Source organism: Neophocaena asiaeorientalis, unplaced genomic scaffold (assembly GCF_003031525.2).
Source record: "Neophocaena asiaeorientalis asiaeorientalis breed wild unplaced genomic scaffold, Neophocaena_asiaeorientalis_V1.1 scaffold134, whole genome shotgun sequence".
Lineage (NCBI taxonomy): Eukaryota > Metazoa > Chordata > Mammalia > Artiodactyla > Phocoenidae > Neophocaena > Neophocaena asiaeorientalis.
This window is the reverse complement of record NW_020185339.1, coordinates 28,648,688-28,668,965: the sequence shown is the minus strand read 5'-3', so window position 1 is coordinate 28,668,965 and position 20,278 is coordinate 28,648,688. Positions and strand designations below refer to the sequence as shown.

The window sequence follows — 20,278 nt, the reverse complement described above, 5'->3', positions numbered from 1 at the left end:
TATATAAGTGCTTGGTCCATAGTAAGTACTCAATAAATGTTAGCTATTGTGATTTTTGTGATTTTGTTCAGGGCTTGAAAAAAATTATGTTTATGACAAAACTCCATCAGAAAGTGCTGGGTAAACAGAATGCCTACACTCTGGGCCAGGTGCTTCCATACCTCCCAAGAGGTAAAGCCAACTCTCCCAGCAGTGCAGACAGGCCTGTCTGAGTTCAGAAACTCATGACTTGTGATCTTCAAATGTGGGCAGGGGAAAGAGCAAGGCCGCAGGCATTAGTTCTTGATTCTGAGCTAAGTGATAATCTCTATTTTCTCTTCTGTCTATAAACACTTTCGTGTAGGGAGAGCTTCCAATCCTCAAGTTCTGAGATTTGGGAACAGGACACTAGAGGACCAGGGCTTTTCATTCCTAGAGGCCTGTAAATAATTGGGAAAACCCTGCTATTTGCCAGGTCTGGAGCAGAGTGAGAGAAAAATGGTGCTTTGAATTTCCCAGCCAGGGACAGCCCTCACCCTGGGGAAAGGCAGAAACAAGCTCTGCTGGGAAAACACACCAAACTCCTCCACACCAGACCCTATACCTCAGACCTACACAAACCTCCTTGAGGCTGCTGCTCACTGGGAAGAAATCAAGACAGTTCTTTGTGGCAGCTAGAGGGGAACTTGGCCTACCAGCCCTGTCTCTGTTAGGAGAGGCGTTTTGGATCAGGAAGTAAGCATGGACTGATGCCACGCCCAGGCCAGGGTTCCTCAAGGAACCCCAGAGCTGCAGTCAATGCCCACGGTCCTGCTGCCTCGTCCAGCTCAAGACACACCCCCCACTTCCGGGCCCACTGCAAACCCCGTACCTGGTCACAGATCAGATCCCACTTCTTCTCATTGTCATACTGCCGCAGGAGCCGGGCTTTGTCAGGAGGCAGGTTCATGGAGCTCTGAGGAGAGAACCTGAGTCAACAGGGCTGATAGGCTTCCCTTAGGCCTGGTCCCTCAGGCTTCACCCTGACACTCTGTGGCTCATAAGGAAGGCTCAGAGAGGCATGACCATCCTCCTGCTTCCGCTTCATATTTGCTTAAGCTTGGTTGAACAATGTTTTCCAAACCACAGGTTGTGGAATCAATTTAGTCAGTCAAGAGTAACTTTATTTTAAATGAAAATGAACAGATTGGTTATCAGGGGGTGGGGGGGAGGGATAAACTGGGAGATTGGGACTGACATATACACACTACTATACATAAAATAGATAACTAGTAAGAACTGGCTGTATAGCACAGGGAACTCTACTCAATACTCTGTAATGGCCTATATGGGAAAAGAATTTTTAAAAAAAAAGAGTGGATATATGTGTATTTATAACTGATTCACTTTGCTGTACACCTGAAACTAACACGACATTGTAAATCAACTATACTCCAATAAAAATTTTTTCTAAATAAAATTAAATTTAAAAAAAGAAAATGAACAGATTAAAATAGAATAGGATTGAAGATACCAGAATTCATTGCAAGTAGTAAGTATAAATAATGTTTCACGGACTTCCCTGGTGGCACAGTGGTTAAGAATCCACCTGCCAGTGGAGGGGACGCAGGTTCGATCCCCAGTCCAGAAAGATGCCACATGCCACGGAGCAACTAAGCTCGTGCACCACAACTACTAAGCCTGTGCTGTAGAGCCTGTGAGCCACAACTACTGAGCCTGCGAGCCACAACTACTGAAGCCTGCGCGCTCTAGGGCCTGCATACTGCAACTACTGAGCCCGAGTGCTGCAACTACTGAAGCTCGCGTGCCATGCTCCAAGAGAAGCCACCACAATGAGAAGCCCGCGCACTGCAACAAAAAGTAGCCCCCGCTCGCCGCAACTAGAGAAAAGTCCCATGTGCAGCAACGAAGACCCAACACAGCCAAAAATAGATAAATAAAAGTTTCATGAAGTTTTGTTTCTTTTTATATGTTATGTATACACACACACACACACACACACACACACACGTATAGATCACGCTGTAAAATGTGTTTCTTAACATGGGACTGGGCAAAAAAGTTTGAAAGCTACCAGTCTAAAGTGGCAACCTTCAATCGATTTCCCCCCACGGTCTGAGAGCTGAGCGGGCTTCCTGCACCACGTGTGCCCACGGGTGAATCCTGAGCCACCTACAGCCTGTGCAGGTGTCACAAGTCTACCCCTTTCCCTCATATCAGGATACAAGTGAATGAGCACAACATTAACATAAAGGTAACTGCTCAAATTTTTAAGGAAATAAGTTACAAATTTTCAGGACTTTATTATTAGTATCAATTACTTATGACACAGCTCCCAATTATTTAAGACACAGTAAAGTGTCCCAACCCCTCGTTGAGACACTCTAACCTAGAGTACAGGACAGACCAGGAGTCATTTTATTTTGTTCGCTACTGTTTGCTGAGTGAATAAATGAATACAAGTGTAAATGAGTAAAAGCCAAGGCATCCATGGGTGAGCTCCACCCAGACCAGCAGCCCTACCTTTCCCTCCCTTTTTACCCCTGTCCAGCCAAGGCCCTCCTCTAGCCAGTCCAGCGGCTGCCTTGGTGGCAGTCACAGCCCTTGCCTCCAAAGGCAGATCACTCACCTGCACCCCACCCCCAACTCCTGAATCAGATATGATCTCCTACCTGAAGTATCAGAGCTGTCTGACTACCCACAAATCTGGCCTCTTCCCCCAGCATACTCAGGCCACCTGGAAGGCCTTCCTCTCATCTTTCTCTCCTTTACCTACTGCTCCAAGTTCAGCTCTTAACTCCCGGGTAAACGAAGCATGACCACCTGGTTTACCTCTACCCACTCCTTGACATCCTCATCCCTGGGAACATGAATCGTGTGTGCCCGGGATCCCAAGGAGTCCCACAGGCCCTGCATTATTCCAAAAGCATCAGGAGTATCCTGGGAGTGGGGCCTCCATTTTCTAAGAAACTAAAAGAAAATCCTTAAACGCCATTTATTTCTGTTACATGTACCTATTTATTATGCATTTATTTACATACATACGATTAAGCCAGTTGTATGCTCATCTAGCTCCTAAAGGACTGTATCTATTCATACGATCTCCAACCCCCAATAATGTCTAACCCTGTGACAGGCACTGAGTGGAGAGTAAGTTGATGGTAAACCTATGGTTAAGATGTCCCGGTTCTGAGCTCTGGGCCCAGCTCCTTGCTGGAAACAGGGTCACTATGGTTCAAAAAAGAAGTAGCATTGGGATCTCTGCTCAGTGTTTAGAAGTAGAAGAACTCAGGAATACAGAAGAGGTCAAGAGAAGAAAAGAAGGGGCAGAGACCACCACTTCACACCTCTCCCCATGGTTTCTGCTGCCCTATTAACCTGCCTGAGCTTCCGCAGGCAAGAGGGGCTAACCGAATCCTCCCCACTGCCGATGTAGCAGGGATGGCCGGACGGGCAAATACAACCCCAGATGTTTCTCTCTGGAATTACTTTGCTAAGGGCCAATCTCAGCATGTCTCTGTGGATAACAGGACAGGAGCAGGAGGCCATAACAGAACAGGGACCCAAAGATCAAAGGTGGCCCAGAGCAAGTTCTCCCACCTAACCAGGGCCAGGCTGCTGCCAGCCGAGCCCAAGTGAGACCAGGCCTGGTTCTGGCTCTGTGTGCGTCCTGAGATGACTTCACTGTCATCTGCTCCTTTCTCCCAAGTCTGTGCCGTGAAGGTAGAAACAGTTGTCTCCCGTGGAAGAACGCGACCGGGCCGGGGGTGGGAGCTTGTCGCTACAGTGACAGACATCACATCCCGTCTACACCAACCTCCTCCCTCAGCCACCCACTGTCAGCTGCTGTGGCCTCACACTTCCCCACCAGGTGAACTGGTGAGAAAACGTCCCCCCAGGGCTTCAAAGACGAAGCAGAGTCACCACCTTTGGGAACCCTAGCCTAAGAGCATGGAGGAGGAACCTCAGGGACCTGGCCAAAATTTAGATGCCCAGGAGAGAGGGACATCAGTGTATGGAAATGGGTGGCAGAGCATTAATCAGCTCCAACCACAGGCCTACATCCTCCAGTCCAGAGTTCTGGGTGGCACTTTCTGGACAGTGATGGCCGTCTTCTCTGCTCCTTTGGGGCCAAAGTGTGATGGGGAAGGAGGTGGGTGGGGGAATTCCCCAGCCTCCAACACTCACAAGAAGCCCATCACTGACTGGGGGGTGGGAGCCACTGGCTAGAGGGCAGGACCAGGGCCTGGCAGTTCTCCCCTTGCCAGACTAGGGAATCGGGGCTTCTGCCTCCACCAGAAAACGTGCGTGAGGCCAGCAGGGCTCAACGTCCTGAGGAAGGGCAGCTTCCTGAGTTCCGGGGACAGCCAGGGAGCAAATCTGACATGGTTCCTTCTGGTCTCGGTCAGAGGTTTGTTTCCTTGACATTTTCCTGCCGTGGTTCCGCAGAGACCTCAGGCTCTCTTGAGGCAGAAGTTGGGCTGAGTTCTTGTTAACTCCTCACTGAGATCCTTGCTGAACAGAAAGGAGGTTCAGCTGTCTCAGAGCAGGGCGCACTGAAGGTGGAATCAGACAGCCCAAGATCAACTTCAGGCTCTTCAGAGTCACAGAACCTCAGTGAGCTCACCCATAAAATGGAGATAACCTCACGACTTCACAGGGTTTTATGAGGATTAAATGATAAATACTTTGGGCCCGTATGTGTCTGGAACACACAGTTCCCTGCCCGCTCTTCCTAGAAACACTGAGTAATGTTCTGACATCCCAAGGACCTGCCCTCTGGCTCCTGGATTGTCCCTCTATCTCTGCCTCTGTCCCTCCTCCTTCAGCACTGCTTCTCCACACTCTGGGGACAGAGCAATCCCTTACGCCTCCTTTGATCCCTCTCTGGTTTCCTCTAAGCCTAGGAGGAAATGAAATACCACCATCCTTGGGGAGGAAAGGGGAGACCCCAGGGAGATGGGAAGAGAGCGGGAAGAGGAACTCAGACTGAAAGTAACTCCGGGACTAATTCCTAAATCAGAGGGAACCAGCCAGAAGTCTAATAATAAAAACCTACAACAGGAAGAAGCAGAAAGGGGTGGATCTGATGCTTCTCCGGCAAGGCCACTCTGGTTTACTGCCAGTTTGCGGCCAGGCAGAGTGCCCTGCTCAGGGGCCAACCCCTTCCTGGGCTCTGCGGGAGCAAAAGGGCCCAGTCCCCCCAAGCGAGGCTTCCTTACTCCCCAGCGGACCCCTGCTGGCCCCAGAGAAGCAGAGGAGGAGGGAGGTGGCTCTAGTCGCAGAGGTTCCTTTCCCTTTCCTGCTCTGCACCCCAGGTCAGTTAGCCCCTCCTCGTTTCCTTCCCACTGCAGGGGAAGGGAAATGCCGGTAGGGTTGGAGTTTCCTTCAAAGCTGTGGCTCCTGTGCTGGGACTCACCGCTGCCTCTGTCAGTCTCCTTGGGCCAGGCCTGGGGAAAACCCAACAAACAGAAATAGGAACCACCCAAAATTCCCAGCTGCTTCTATTGGTCCCAGTCAATCACGATAAATCTCAGGAATAGAGACAAAAATGGCATAGGTCCTCTGAGGAGAGGGAGAGAGATGTCTGAAACTTTCCTGTGAAGGGGATTCTGGAGGCTTGAGGGAAGGCAGGCAAGGGCTGTCTATTTTGAGCAAATACAGAATGCGAGCTGGTGGTTTTCTTGATGTCTTCCCTCTCAGAACCACCTCCCCACCAAGTCCCCTACGGCTGGCCACTTCTCCCCAGTGTGGCAGCCCCAGCCGCCAGGCTCAGCCCACGGGGGTGGGGAGCCCTGGGAAGCTGAGTCTACAACTTCCCCAGAGATGAAATGAGGCACTGTCCCGGGCACTACATGCTGCTGAGCCCCCAGCTCCGGGTCACAGCAGCCAGCAAAGCCTCTCGGGCATCCACAGATCAGCCCATTATACAGATGGCAGAGGAGAATGCAGTGAGGTCCCAGTTTGGGAGTCCAGGAGACTGCTGTAGGAGCAGCTGGAGCCCTGCGTTCCCGCCCTGTGTTCCTGCCAGGATCCCCTCACATCTCATGCCCCCAAGTCAATGGCGAAACAGGCAACACTGGGCACAAAGGGCCATGCCCAGCCACCAAAAGGACAGAGTGTTAGGAGTGGCCCGGCCTACTCTCCACGTGTCTCTCCTGGTGGGCAGTAGACGCAGCTGTGGCCAGCTGGGCACTGCTCCCAAAGGGCAAGAGCCCAAGGAGGTGGGAGGCACCGGCCCCTGCTGCCTCGGCCCCCTTGGCGGCCACAGCCAGACCTGCCAGCCCTGCGCAGTAGCAGCTCCCAGACAATGAGAGTTATTTTCAGCCAGCGCTTTAACACAAGCCAGCTGGCCAGTGTGCAGGGCGGGAGTCCTCCTCCGCCCAGCCGGCCCAGACGGCAGGCCCAGCCTGTTGCTTACGCTGCTGCCGCCTCTGCGTCACTGTTTGTTTATCTCGTTGTTTCAGCACAGCTCCTCCTAACTGCCCCCCAGAAGTACAATCCTGGCAAAAGGAAACCAAAAAAATCAGAGAATTTGGTCAAAGGTCCAAGAGCTAAACTTAAGAAGGTCCAGACATGGGAAGCACAGCAGTCCCTGCAAACACCCACACCTTCCCCCAGCCCCGTGACTGGCGGGAGCAGTGCAGGGGAGGAAGCAGACCAGGTCGGTGGCCAGGTCTCACTGCAGCTCCCACAGACCGAGCCCAAGCCTGGCTTTGCTGCCAACCTGGGAGACGAAGCTCAGGATGGCTCTCCTTGCCTGCCTCCCTCCCATCCTTCTTTTCAGAGCTCAGGTTTGGAGAAGATAACTTGAGACAGAGTCTGGAATGAGCCTGAGCCAACTGGGAAAGGCTCTGGGAGAAGAACTGTATCCTGCAGCAGAAAGGAAATCACAAGAACAGTTCATGACACTTGGCTGGAGGAAGAGGTAGCCCTGCCCGTGATGGAGTGGGATGAACACTTCAAGAATAGGAAGGGGTGGACAGCAGCAGTCACCTCCCTGGACTCGAGGCTTCCTGCCCTGGTGCTACCAAACCCCACAGCCTCAATGGTACAGCTGCCCCTCCCTCCTCACCTCCCTCCATCTGCAGCCCCATGCACAGGGGCTCATGGGTGTGACATAGCTCTAGCCACACACACGGTTTCCTCAAGGTCTAAGCTACCCTACTAGACTTATGGGTGGGTGCTCCTTGACTTAAGTGTCTGTAATGGCTTAGGTCTGGCTTTCTGGTTTTGTTTACTTGAAGCTATCACTTTGGGGACAAGCTGCCAGGGAAAAGCCAGCTTTCAGAGCCCTGTCTGGAGAACGTGCTTCTGTGGTCACTGATGACTCTATAACCAGAAATGACTTGTTGAGCAGTTACGGGCCAAGTCCCTGAGCAGCCTGGAGGAAAAAGAGATGGATTCGCCAGATGTCTCAGGCTGAGCTCTGCAACTCACACCAGGGAAGCCGGGTAAAGGAGAGGTCCTAGAAGGCCAGCATCAATCAAACAAAGAGGTGGCTTTATCCAGATACAACTATACCCCCCAAGGCCTCTTCTTCACCCTGGAACACTCCCGCGTCGGATCCTGAGCTGGCACAGGAAGTTGGCCATGACCCCAGTGCCAGCAAAGCCCCCCAGCTCTACCCTCTGCCACACTGTTGGCCTCATACCTGACATCAGGTAACCTTGGCAGGTAACCTGGCCCTGGCTAAGGACACCTTTCTGGCCTACTCAGTCAAGAAGCACACAGCCTCGGATACAAGGACTTTTGTTAGCTAGGGGCCCCAAGCCCCAGCTTGAAAAGTCACTGCCACAGCAACTTGATCTATCTGCTGGCTCCTCAGCCCCTCCTCGCGGTTAGCCAGACCCACACAGTCCCCAGTTACGCAGAATGGAAACTATTCTGCTGGGGGCAGCTGGCTTTCCAAAGCTAAGGAGTCTTGGGGCAGAGCCTCACATTATCCCAGTAGCCAACCAAGGTCAACCCTTCTCTTCATGACATTCTGCCCTCCCGCCAGGGGAGACCCAATAGGCAGTGCTACCTCACAGAGGACACAACGTTTCTGGGGTAACATCCTACAAAAGGCATCTTCTTCTCTCTCCTCAGACCACAGCCCATTACCACTAGGACCCAGGGCGTGTCCTTCCCAGGGTCTCTCATCCATACCTTCCCTTCCCTTCCATTCCCACTGCCACCATCAGATAGGCCCTTGTTCACTCCTGACCTTCTGGGATAACCTTCTAGCTGGCATCCCTACTTCCAACCTGCATGTGGATGAAATTTCTAAACTTCCTAGCACGTAAGATAAATCATGTTTCTTTTCAGTTCAGAAATCTTCTCTGACTCCTTACCATTTACACAAGAAAACCTAAACTCCTTGGCCTACTGTTCTTAGCATCTTAAATAAGAAAGAGCTTCACAGGTAAGATTCTCCCTGGGTTGGCCCCAGCATCTCTGACCAGCTCATTCTCTCCTGGACTCTCTCTCGGAACAGCCACTCTTGCCATAGGATTTGCTTATAACTGACGTTTCCCCAATCTTCTGAATCCCTACCTATTACTACCTGACTCAAAATCCAACTCTGTGACCACCCAACACAGCTCAATCCCTCTTCTGAGCTCCAAAGCATAATCATATGTGAAGAATGATATGGCAGAGACCTGCTTGTTATCCCCAACCTCCTCTCACCTTCCTTATTAATGAACCTCCAATGTTCAGCTGAGCACTTAGCAACCCAGAATTAATATATTTCTATAAACAACAAGGTCCTACTGTATAGCACAGGGAACTATATTCAATATCCTGGGATAAACCATAATGGAAAATAATATTAAAAAGAATGTATATATGTGTATAACTGAGTCACTTTGCTGTAGAGCAGAAATTAACACAACACTGTAAATCAACTATGCTTGAACTTAAAAAATAAATTTAAAAAATTAAAAGAATTAATATATTTCTCATCTTCCCTAGCATTCAGGTGTGGCTATGTGACCATGTGGGATGCAAGTAGAAGTAGTGTGTACAACTTCTGAGAAGTATCATTAAAGGGAGGGAGTATAACCTTCTTTTCTCCTTCCTCTGTCCAGCTGGTTGGAATGCAGAGGTAATGGCTAGAACTTCAGCAGCTATTCTGGACCATGAGGTGACCTTGGAAATGAAGTCCAGATGAGTGAAGCAAAGAGGAAAACAATAGCTGGTCACTGATACCATGGATCTTAACACAAACTGAATGAAGTCATATAGTGTCTTTTCATGTGTGTATTTCCTTTATTTACAATTAGAACATGAACTCCTGGATGGTAGAGGTCATGCCTTATCCTTCTTTGAATCATGAGCAGGTGCTTAATAAATGACTGATTGATCCTGCTACTACCTCTCCCATCACCAAGTCTCTGGTTCAGTCCCTGGTTATTTCTGGAGGGGATTATCCAAATTCTTACAATTGTCCTTGCTATTTCTGGTCCCTCTCCTATAATCTGCCTAATGTGCTACAGCTCAAGTCACTTTCCTTAATGCTGCTTCTCCCTCAGCAAACTCCCACTTCTCATTCTGAGTTTCAACTCTGTCCTTCAGTTCACGCCATAAATCTAAGACACTCCCCTGACTCATCTTCTAACCAGACTCATCTTCTTAAAGCCCGCTAGCCCACAAGCTCCTGAGCACAGGCACCATCATCACCAGCTTGTTTATCACTGTAGTAGGTGCTCAATAAAGTTCAGGCAAATTGAATTTCCCCATACGTATACTCCTCTTTTTCCTGCCCCTAAGATTTCTATTCTATATTATCCTCAGAGATCACCTCCTTCCCAATTGCCAGCCATGCCCCTCATCCAATTCACAACGGGTGAAATCCCACCTTCTCTAGCAAATCTTTCATAAGCGAGACTGGTAAGGTCTACACTCGCCCCCTAACAGCGTCTCCACACATTTACTAACGCCTTTACAATATGTTCATGGAGTTGTAATTTACAGCTAATGTCTCTTCACCTTCTCTTGGGTGTGCAATAAATATCCTATCACAAATCTCAGAGTGGTTAAAGCACAGAATGAGGAGCCACACTGCCCTGGTACGAATCTCGGTTCCACCACTTACTAGTGTGGCCTTGGGAGACTTATTTAATCTCTATGAGCCTCAGTTTCCTCATCTATAAAATGGAGGTAGAAATAATACTTCATAGGGTTGCTATGATGATTAAAGTTAGTATACGTAAAGCATTTAAGTCAGAAGTAGGTAGTAAACGTTACACATAAAGCTAGCTATGCTTTTTCAGAGGGGTGCGGTTTGGATTTCTTATTCAACAATCAGCTGGAAAATAACAATATGCCAATCAATCACTAAGCTAGGAGCTGGGGATATAAAAATAAATAGGACAGGATCCTTACATTCAGGAAGTTTATATCCAGAGGGCAAGGTAGACAAGCAAACCAGGGATGAGTGCATACAGCACAGCTGTGAAACAGGTGCACGTGGCACCGTAAGATCCCGAGGATGCAAAATCTAATAGAGGAGTCGAGTAAGGCTTCCTGGAAGAAATGCTATAGGATTTAGTCTTAAAACATCAAGCAGGAGGAAGGCAGGAAAAGCAATGAAGCAGGGGAAGATGGTGATATGCTAGGCAAGGACATAGCAATTGCAAGTACACAGACACACAAAACGCCATAAAAAGTCTGGGAGTCCCTGGTTTACAATAATGGAATAAAAGTATATATGAGGATATTACAGCAGGCAGGGAACAGCCAGATGACACAAGGTCTAGGGAACTAAGGTAAGTAGATAGGCATGAGTAGGATAATAATGATACTACTATTAAAATGATAAAATAATGACAAAAGCTAACATTTATTGACAAAACTTTGATAAGAACTCTGTATGAGGGACATCCCTGGTGGCCCAGTGGTTAAGAATCCATCTTGCAATGCAAGGGACGCTGGTCAGGGAACTAAGATCCCACATGCTGCGGGGCTACTGAGCCCTCGTGCCACAACTAGAGAGCCCTCACACCACAACTAATGAGGCTGCGTGCCACAACTAGAGAGAAGCCCTTGCACTGCCATCAAGAGCCCACGCGCCGTAACAAAAGATCCGACATGCCACAACTAAGACCTGATGCAGCCCCAAAATAAATAAATATTTTAAAAAAAGAAGAACTTTAAACGATTATCTCATTTAATTCTCACAAGAACCCTATGAAGTTGGGACTAACATCATTCCTATTTTACAGGTGAGGAAACAAAGGCTTCGAAAGGCAGGCCGTGGAACTTGCCCAGGGTCACACAGCCAGTACGCGATAGAGCTGAGATTTGAAACCAGGTCTGACCCTGAGTTTGTATTCCCATACAATGCCTCTTCTGAGACAACCAATTGTTTTAGCACTTCTCTGAACCTTTTCAAATTGCATGCATCCTTCAGGATCAATACGATCAATGTTCCTCATGAAGCCCCCTCCAAACAACCCAGACCTCTGCACACTCCTTCCCCTGAACTTCTGTGGGGTTTCCTGCCCTTGCTTCCCATCCACAATTATATTCAATCATTCCTTCAATACTAAATACTGGTGTCTTCTAGGCATCATACACTGTGCCAACTGGAAGTCCTCTTTTGCCTTGCGATAACTCTTGTATATTTACCAAAAAAGGGAAAACTATGGCCTATAAACGTCTACTCTGGGCCAAGCACTATGCTAGATCTTTTAATTATAAGATTTCACACAAAAAATTACTGCACTCTCATGTTACTACTCACATTCTGCATTATTTCCTGAACTAGACTGCAAGCTTTGTGAGGGCATGGACTTTCCTTGACCACACCTGTTCCTAGACAAGGATGTCTGACACACAGAAAAAGCTTAATAGGTGCTGTGAGCTGCCGGTGTGGATGGCAGAGGCCGGCTGGGGGCAGCACTCCATCTCACCCAGTGTACCAGCTGGGGGCCCGGCTTGGGCTTTCTAGGCATCTCATAAATCCAGGAGCTTATTATCAAAACATAAAACTTAATGAATCCCTTCCTACATCCAGACTACATGTGGGAGGGCCACGACTCCTGCTTTATGCCCCAGCATGAGCTCACATCCGTCACCAGTCATATCAGCTGGGGAGAGACACTACAAGTCCTTTGTCTCTCCTTGCTTTTTCAATTGCTCTCAAATGGAGGTGCATCTCAGTGCCTCAGTGCTCCTCTGCTCTTTGGGGAGGAATCGTAAAGACCCCAGTCTGCTCTTGATCCACAAGCCACCCTCCCAATATTGTCCCTCCTCGTGACTTTAAAGGCCAGAGCTTGACACAGAGGTTATGACTGCCCTACCCCATCTTTGAGTGCCCCAGCTTTTTTACATCTCATTTGATTGTCCAGCTAGAAAAACACCTCTTTGGAAGTAGCCTTCTGAGTTCCCACCCCAGAGAGACCCTGAATCTTGTCTGCTTCTCTCAATGTCTGGTGTCCTAGGTGCCATATTCACTTGGGGACACAGATGGGGAGGAAAACATTACTGAGCGTCTCTTATATGCCAGGCACTTTTCTCACAAAATCTCACTTACTGTTCCTAATAACCAGTGGAGGTAAGTGGTATTATGCCTGTTTAACTGGTGAGAGAATTAAGAATCTGAGACCAACTGGCTCAAAGTCATACAGAAAGTGGCAGAACCCAGATTCAAACCCAGATATGTGGCCTCCAATAGAACTTTTGCCAGGACATGGCTTTTTCCACCATACCCTGCCATCTTCTTACAAAGAAATCAAATCTCCGTTTCTAACTTGGGAAGGTCCATCTGTGTTTGTCTGACTGGCTTTGGTTGATCATTAAATGGTGCCTCCCTGTCCACCAAGACTGGGTGAAACTAGCTGAACGAGGTATGTGTGCCAAACACCTGAAGTTCAAGGTTTCTGTCTCAGAGTAAGAAGGACACCATGCAGAGCAAAAAGACAAGGGAACTCCCCTCTTGGACACCACAAGGTGACAATTCCCTCATACCTGAATGGCATTTTAAACATTCAGAGAGCTATAAATAACAGCATGGGCTTTGGAACAGAGAGGACCTGTTCCTAGAGGACCTGTTCCTCTAGATTTGAATCCTGGTACTTTTCATGAGACAGTGGGAAAGTTACTAACTAGCCTTCTCTGAATCTCAGTTTCTTCATCTATAAAATGTGAATCACAATCTCTACCTCCTATAAGAATTAAGCGAAGGGATGAAAGAATGAAAAGGAGTTTGAATAGTGCCTGGCCCAGGAGAAGGGCTCTATAAATGGTAACTGGGATGAGCTACTCCAAAGAGTTGCAGGTGACTCAAAGATAGCTTCTAAGCACATACATAAAATATAATTTCACAGTACTTTAAAATGCATAAAAGAGAGAGTATATACATGCAGCTGAAGAGTATAGGTTAAATATATTTATACGCTTATTGATTCTCTAGGTTAGAGCAGTTGCACACATGCCCCTCCGAAAGGTAAGACTGAAAACACCAACAGCCACCCGGAGGATTCACAGGAAAGCTGGGACCAGAATTTGGGGGGACGGAATTGAGGCACCGACTAACTAAGGTGTTCTGCTGAGTGATCTGGGACAATTCCTCTAACCTTTGGGATGAGATTTTGCAAAGAAAACTGTTTTTCGTGTTCCGCCTTATCTCAAGTCCCTCACCTCCCCGTTGTCTCCCAACTTCTGCAGGTTAAACCTGCCGTCTGCAAACCTGAGGTTTGATCTACCACAAATCTCTGTTTTCGGCCCCCTCAGCTAACTACTCTTCTCAACCACTGTTTCTCTCCTTGTGACCTTGCATAAGTCTCAGGAGTTTTCCCTCCCAGTCCCTGAAGGTCTGTGCTGTCTGTGGGAATACAGAGAGAGGCACGAGAATGTTTTGACCCCAAATTTTATTTGACCAGTAGACACCGACGACTCTCAAATATGCATTTCCATCTCAAACTAGAAATCTGGGTATCATCCTGAATTCCTCCCTTTTCCCTTATCTCTACCTTTCCAATGTCAAATCGAATCCATCACTGAGTCCCCAAATTTAATCTTTTAAACTATTTATTGAGTCTGTCCTATCATCTCCACCATGCAAACCAGCTCTGGTTCAGGCTCCCACCATCATCACCACACTAGAAGGCCTCCCACTCGGCTGCCCACCTCCAGTTCTGATTCCCTTCCCATGGCTGCCACACTGACCCACTCACACCTCAAAATCTGACCATGACACTCTCCAACGAAAAGCATGAAGTATGGTCCATCCGCATGGCATTCAAAGCCCTCCTTACTACTCTAGCCATCCCCACCCCGCCACCACTGGCTGCCTTACACCTTACACTCCAAGAGCCCCGCGCAGCAGCGGGAGGATTCTCGGAATACATCACTCTGCCTCACCCTGATGCCGCCACTCTACCTGCTTTCTCTTCCACACTTCTCTCCAACTCCTAATTATCCCTTTAGCCAGCAGAGATTTCCTCCTACAGGCAGTATTCCCCAAGCCCCTCCCTGTGCTCCCCAGATGCTCCTGCATGTCTACACCATTGTGCTTCCCAAGCTGAAGACTGCAATTAGATGTTTAATGTGTTTGTCTTCCCCTCCAGACTGAACTGCTAGGGGCAGACACTGTCTCAGTCATCTTTACTTCCCTGGCACTCAACACAATGCTAAGTGCTCAATAAGTGCTTGCTGAGCGAATGAACACCGTGCTGCACTCGGGAGTCTCTGAGGGCTGGTACTGCATCCCTCTCCCTTCCTTGTCTCCAGGCGAGGAAGATGACACCTGCGCCATTCTCAGTTCGCAGCCTCCAGAGGCCCTCCAGAGTCCTGAGTAAATTTTCACCTCGCCATAGGATAAGGCTGGAATAACCTCTCTGCCCGCTCACCTCCAAGACAGTCAGAAGCAGCTAGTCGTGCTTTTACAACATTATGACACCATTTGACATTTCCCTACAGGCATCTGTAGGCAACAAGTACTAGATGGTTTCTTTACAATTCTTGGAGGGAACCAACTGAGAAGCCAAATGCCACCCAATACTGTCTGGCTGGCTACCCTTCAATTCCTGAGGTTTTGCTCACAACTTTTAACGAGGGTATTCTGGGGAAATGACAGATAAACGCTTTGGGAGCTCACCAGGCCCTGCTGCCCCGTAAAAGCATAAGAGATTCTTAATTCCTTACATACGATGCCAGCAGTAATTAGCCAAGCCCAAAGGGAGCAATTGATAGTTGCTATTGCACTGTCAATCTGGAACTCATGCCAGATACATCAGAAAATAATCTGTAGACGTGAGCACTTTACAAGGGACTCACCAAGTGCCCTGACTGCCAAGGGCCTGAGGATAATGAGTGTTTGTGTGATGCTGATCCTGCTGAGCGGCAAGTCAAAACAAAATAACCACAACCATTAGCAAGAAGTCTGTGCGAAGTAAGGGGCCCAAGCATACTCTGGACACAGAAGGTTCAAACTAAGATGCTCCTTCCCACTTAGCTATCTTTCGTCCATCAATTCTAGAACATTGTCTGGGCCTCCCCCTGAGGCTGGTTTTGAGGGGAAGGGAGTCTGTGATCCCTTCAATCTGCAAATGAACCCACATAACAGTGGCCACCACCACCCCAGAGTTCAATACAGTCGCAGGAGCAGAGGTCTGGACCTCGGTAGCCCTATGCTGGCTACTCTGGCCTTGGTAAGTTCCCCAGTCCAGAAGACTCTTAAAGGCCGATCCTTCCATGGCTGTACTAGAGATGAAATGTGCTAAAGGATAGGCCAAGGGCCACGTTAGTTCCTGGAGATCCTAAGGCCCGTGCAGAGGTCATGACAAGGCCAACATGGAGTAGGAAAGCCAGGTGACTAATATGTGGTGTGCAACTCAGTGATTTCACAACTCCGAGGTACAGAGAACCAGTCTCTTACCCATCAATAATAATCCATATTTCTTGAATATTTTCGCTGGGCTCCTTAATACCAGACCCCTGACTTTAAGAGGTTAGTGGTCTTAGAATATTTCAACTTAAAATTTATTGAGCACCCACTATGCCAGACACTGTCCTGGATCCTTTATATATGTTATTTAATGCTCTCCAAATCCCTAGAAGTCAAGTATTCCTATCCTGATTATATAGATAAAGAAAACGAGGCTTGAGGAAGTTACAGCACTGGCCCAAGGTCACAGAGCTAATAAATGGCAGAGCCGGGATTCAAATCCAAATCCATTGAGCCCCAAAGCCCCTGAAAAAGGCCTGGTGAGCAGCAGGCACAGGCAGAAGGAACCCCTGCACTCCTTGCAGCTTCCCAGGCCAGACTTCTTAGTCCTCCTCTAGCCAAGAACACATGGTGACTTCAGGAAATCTTGAGAGGATCAGGCTTGAGGAGCCCTGGAAAGACAAGTATCTATTTACAGTTAACCAGCACCCTGCCCAGCCCTGCAGACAGCTCTGACCAGTGGAGCCGCGGGAAGAGGCAACCACAGGCTCTGACTGGGCCCACCTGGGCTAGGAAGCAGCCAGGCCCCCCGCTGAGCATGGACCTAACCCTGCCCTGCTCAGGGAGCCCCTGTCCTGGGGGGCTCTCCGGAGCTGGGGTCCAGAGTCCACAGAAAGTTGTCTTCACTATGCCACTTTTCTCCTGTACTTCAACCCCTCAAACTGCCACTTCATTAAAATAGTGCCCCTCTTACTCGCCACCCCTTTACCTTCTTTTTCTTCATGGCACTTATCCCTGCTCAACATTCTATGACAGACCTATATATGTGTTTATTGTTGTCCCCAACAAAAACGTGAACTCTGTGGGGCAAGTCCCTTTGTCTCTTTTGTTCACTATGGGATCCCTAATGTCTAAAATACAGAGTAAACACTCAATACATTTGTGTTGAATGAATAAATGAGTGATCACTCAATCAAACATTTAAAAACTCTACTTCCCTCCAAGTGGGTTATATGAGAGGCAAGACTGAATAATGCCAACCTCCCAGGAAGCGCCATCAAACCTGTTGTTGGACCCTAAATTCCCTTTGAAATATCTCCCTAAAGCTCACCCCCAGGCCCAAAAACCCTAACTCACTGCAGAGCAGGTACTCAAGGGAGAAAATGGAGCAGCACTTAGGGAGGAGACACATTTCTCCTCCAGTTAAATACAGCCCAGGACCCCTGCAAATTAAAAGCTCCCTCTTTACTGAATCCACTCAGCTTTAGTTATAGGTCACACTTTTTATTTTTGTAACCAGCCAACCCACCAAATTACAGGCTCAGACCATGGACAGGCACACTAAACACTGGGGCCAGCCTAGCAGAGGCACTGCCCTTTCTGGCCTGAGGAGGGTGTAGGAAGGAGGGTTGAACACCAGTCAAACCTGAAAGAGCAGAGGGCACGATCACTCTGCTGGGCAGAGTTGACTGAGGAGCCCGGTCACTTCCCAAACTCCTTATCAAGGCTGATAAGGTTCCATGACCTAAGCCCTGCTCACCTTTCTTCTGCCTTCCCTGGTGTCTCTTTAGCATCCTTGCTGACCAATCTGGCATCTCTTCAGTTCCTCGAAATGTGCAAAGTTCTTTCCCATACCAAGGTTTACTCTCTCTTCCTAGAAAACCTCTCACCCAGATCTTTACACATGGCTATAAGGATGAATGGGGGGTGGGGGGCAGGAAGGTGGAGCTAGGTCTCCAAGACTGGAGTAGAGAGACAACTAAGGAGTCTACTACAATGGACCAGGCAAGAGATGAGGATCCTCTGCCCCAGCAGGTGGGGCTCCTGGCTGCCCTTCATATATCTGGCTAATTCTTCCTCTTTAATCCCCTCCCACACTGCTCTGGCCTTCAGTCTCCTCACTCCTGATCCACACCTGTCCCCTGTAAGACCTGACAAAGTCCATGTCTTCCTGAGAGCACTGCCTGATTAGCAATCCCATGCCACGCTAATCCTTCCCTAACCCTCTAGTCCTTCTGTGCTTGGAGCTGTGTGGCACCTCATCACTTCATGATCTCACTTGGTCTTCACAAAAACATGTGATTGGGCAAGACAAATATCCCCATGTTATGGATAAAATAACTGAGGCACATAGAGAGCCTCACGGATAGTCTGAGGACACGCACTTGTTTTAATTCTCTAGCTGTTCAAAGTACGGTTCTGTTTTGTCTCTCCAACTTGCATTATCTTCTATTTCTTTGTTATTCTCCAAAGCACTCGAGAAAGTGCTGCATATGCAGTAGGCACCTAAGACCTGTTTCCTTAATAAATCAAGAAAGGAAGGAAAATGAAATGAAAGTAGACAGTCTCTCAGAGATTCCAAGGCTGCCTCTGGTCTTCATTTAGAGGGAAGCCTTGGTTATACTCTCTCGTAACAACCTGTTCTTTGTCTCCCGAGGACTTATAACTTGTAGTTAAGTATTTATTTGTTTAATATCTGCATTCCCATAAACTCCATGAAGGCAGAGGTGATATTTGTTTTTCACCACTGTATATCCAGTGCTATCACTGGCACACAGTAAATAAAAAAGGAAATACTTGTTGAATAGTGAAAGTCCTAGTGGGACAGCTGGGATTCAAACCCAAGTCTGGCTGACTCCAAAGCCCAAATCTTCCCACCACACCTCTTAGCAAAGGAAGACTTGTTCTACTTTCCCTGTGTTCTGCCGTAATGTACACAATCCCCACCAAAGCAGTACTGAAGGCGGAGGGGGCGGGCGGTGACCCTGGAAAGAGAAGGAGATTGTGGTTAAGGATGTGGGTTTTGGAGTCAAACTGCTTGGATTCAAATTCTGACGTCACCACCTACTAGCTGTGTGATCCCAGGTGAGCTATTTAACCATCCTGGCCCTCCATTTCCTCATCTATAAAATGGAGATAATTATAACTACTTCATAGTTATGGTGATTAAATGAGATAATGTGTATAAAGAGCTTTGCCAGATGCTTGGCATACCATTAGCATGCAATGAACATTAGCTGTGAAAATGATTAGCTATCCACATTTCTGGGAGACAAGAATCTAGAGAACATAGTTTCCCTGGGGGTTGGGGCTGCTGAACTGACTTAACTTTGAGAAGCTTAGCTGCAGTGAAGCCCAGAGCTTGTTAATTCTCTTTGCTGACTTCACCTGCTAAACTGAGGCTGGAGGTGCAACTTTCACTAGCCTAGAAATGAAACAGGCTAAAAATATACAACTTGGCTGTGTCTGGGAGACCAAGGTTGGACCTACATTTAAGAATTTAAAATATAGCCTCAGGGCGTAAGGGCATCTCTTAGGATTCTTTCTACTATGAAAACTAGTGCCAAGCTCAGTACAGGGCAAGGAATGACCTCACTGGTGTCCTTTCTCCCTGTTGCTCTCTTCTTTTGGGTCAACGCAGAGAGTAAGAGAGAGGAGCTTTCTTTTTTGCAATAAAAGTTGAGTCATCCTCCCCTATTTTTATTCCTCCTTTTCCCTTAAAGGAGGAACAAATACATGGGTACATATTGTTAAAAAATTAATCAACTCAAAAGCTTACAGAATAAAAAAGGAGTCACTGGCCCCCAACCCTATCCATCCCCCTCCGTAGGTCACCACAGGGACTAACAGCTTGGTATTGACTGTTCCAGGCCTTTTTTCTAAACATTTACATACAAACATGTGGCTTTATAAAGCATTATATATACTCTTCTTTTAATTCCCTTTTTAGACGATTATATTCATACATATACACACACACATATCTTCGAGATTCCCATCAGCCACAACCATTTATTGAGTGCCTAGCCGGTGCCAGGTATTTGGCTGGACAGTGATAAGCATACAGAAAGTTTCCACCCTCATGGAGTCAACAGTCTGGGGAGACAGATAATAAGCAAGTAATTAAACAAATAATTTTAAAATGGAAAATAATACAAAAGAAGTTAATAGGATGCTAAGAGAATAATAAAGAAGAGAGGCCTCTCTGAGAGGTGGCATTACTAAAACCGAGCCCTGAAGCATTAACTAGATTGAGCCATTTGAAGATCCAGGGGCAAGGCATTCCAGGAGAGGAAACAGCTTGTGCAAAGGCCCTGAGACAAGAAAGGAACTTGTCCCGAACTAAAGGAAGGCTAATGTGGAGGTCGGCAATCAGGAGGGTGAGTGAGGTTACAGAAGTCAGCAGGAGCCAAATCATGCAGGCTTAAGGGCCAAGGCCAGGGGGTTGCTTTTTTTTTTTAGTGCAAAAGGAAGCCATTAAAGATTTCTAGGTAGGAAAATGATGCTGTTTGACTTATATTTTAAAGTTGGCTGTTTTGTGGAGAATGGCTGGGAGGATGGAGAAAGGAGCAGTAGAAGAAATTGGGAGGCCAACTGTTTGGATGTGATACAAGCCAGAGTTGACATCGGCTTGGACTGAGG

The 20,278-nt window shown here is 47.8% G+C and overlaps 1 protein-coding gene across 6 annotated transcripts in view; it reads right to left on the bottom strand.

The window, feature by feature from the left end:
- The window catches only part of FMNL3 (formin like 3), a 67,857-nt gene that overhangs the window by 34,146 nt on the left and 13,433 nt on the right, over positions 1 to 20,278 (bottom strand). For all 6 annotated transcript variants that reach the window (XM_024736742.1, XM_024736737.1, XM_024736739.1 and 3 more), the window contains exon 2: positions 851 to 934. In XM_024736742.1, coding sequence (XP_024592510.1) covers positions 851 to 934 — 84 coding nt within the window. The remainder of the gene's footprint in view (positions 1 to 850; positions 935 to 20,278) is intronic.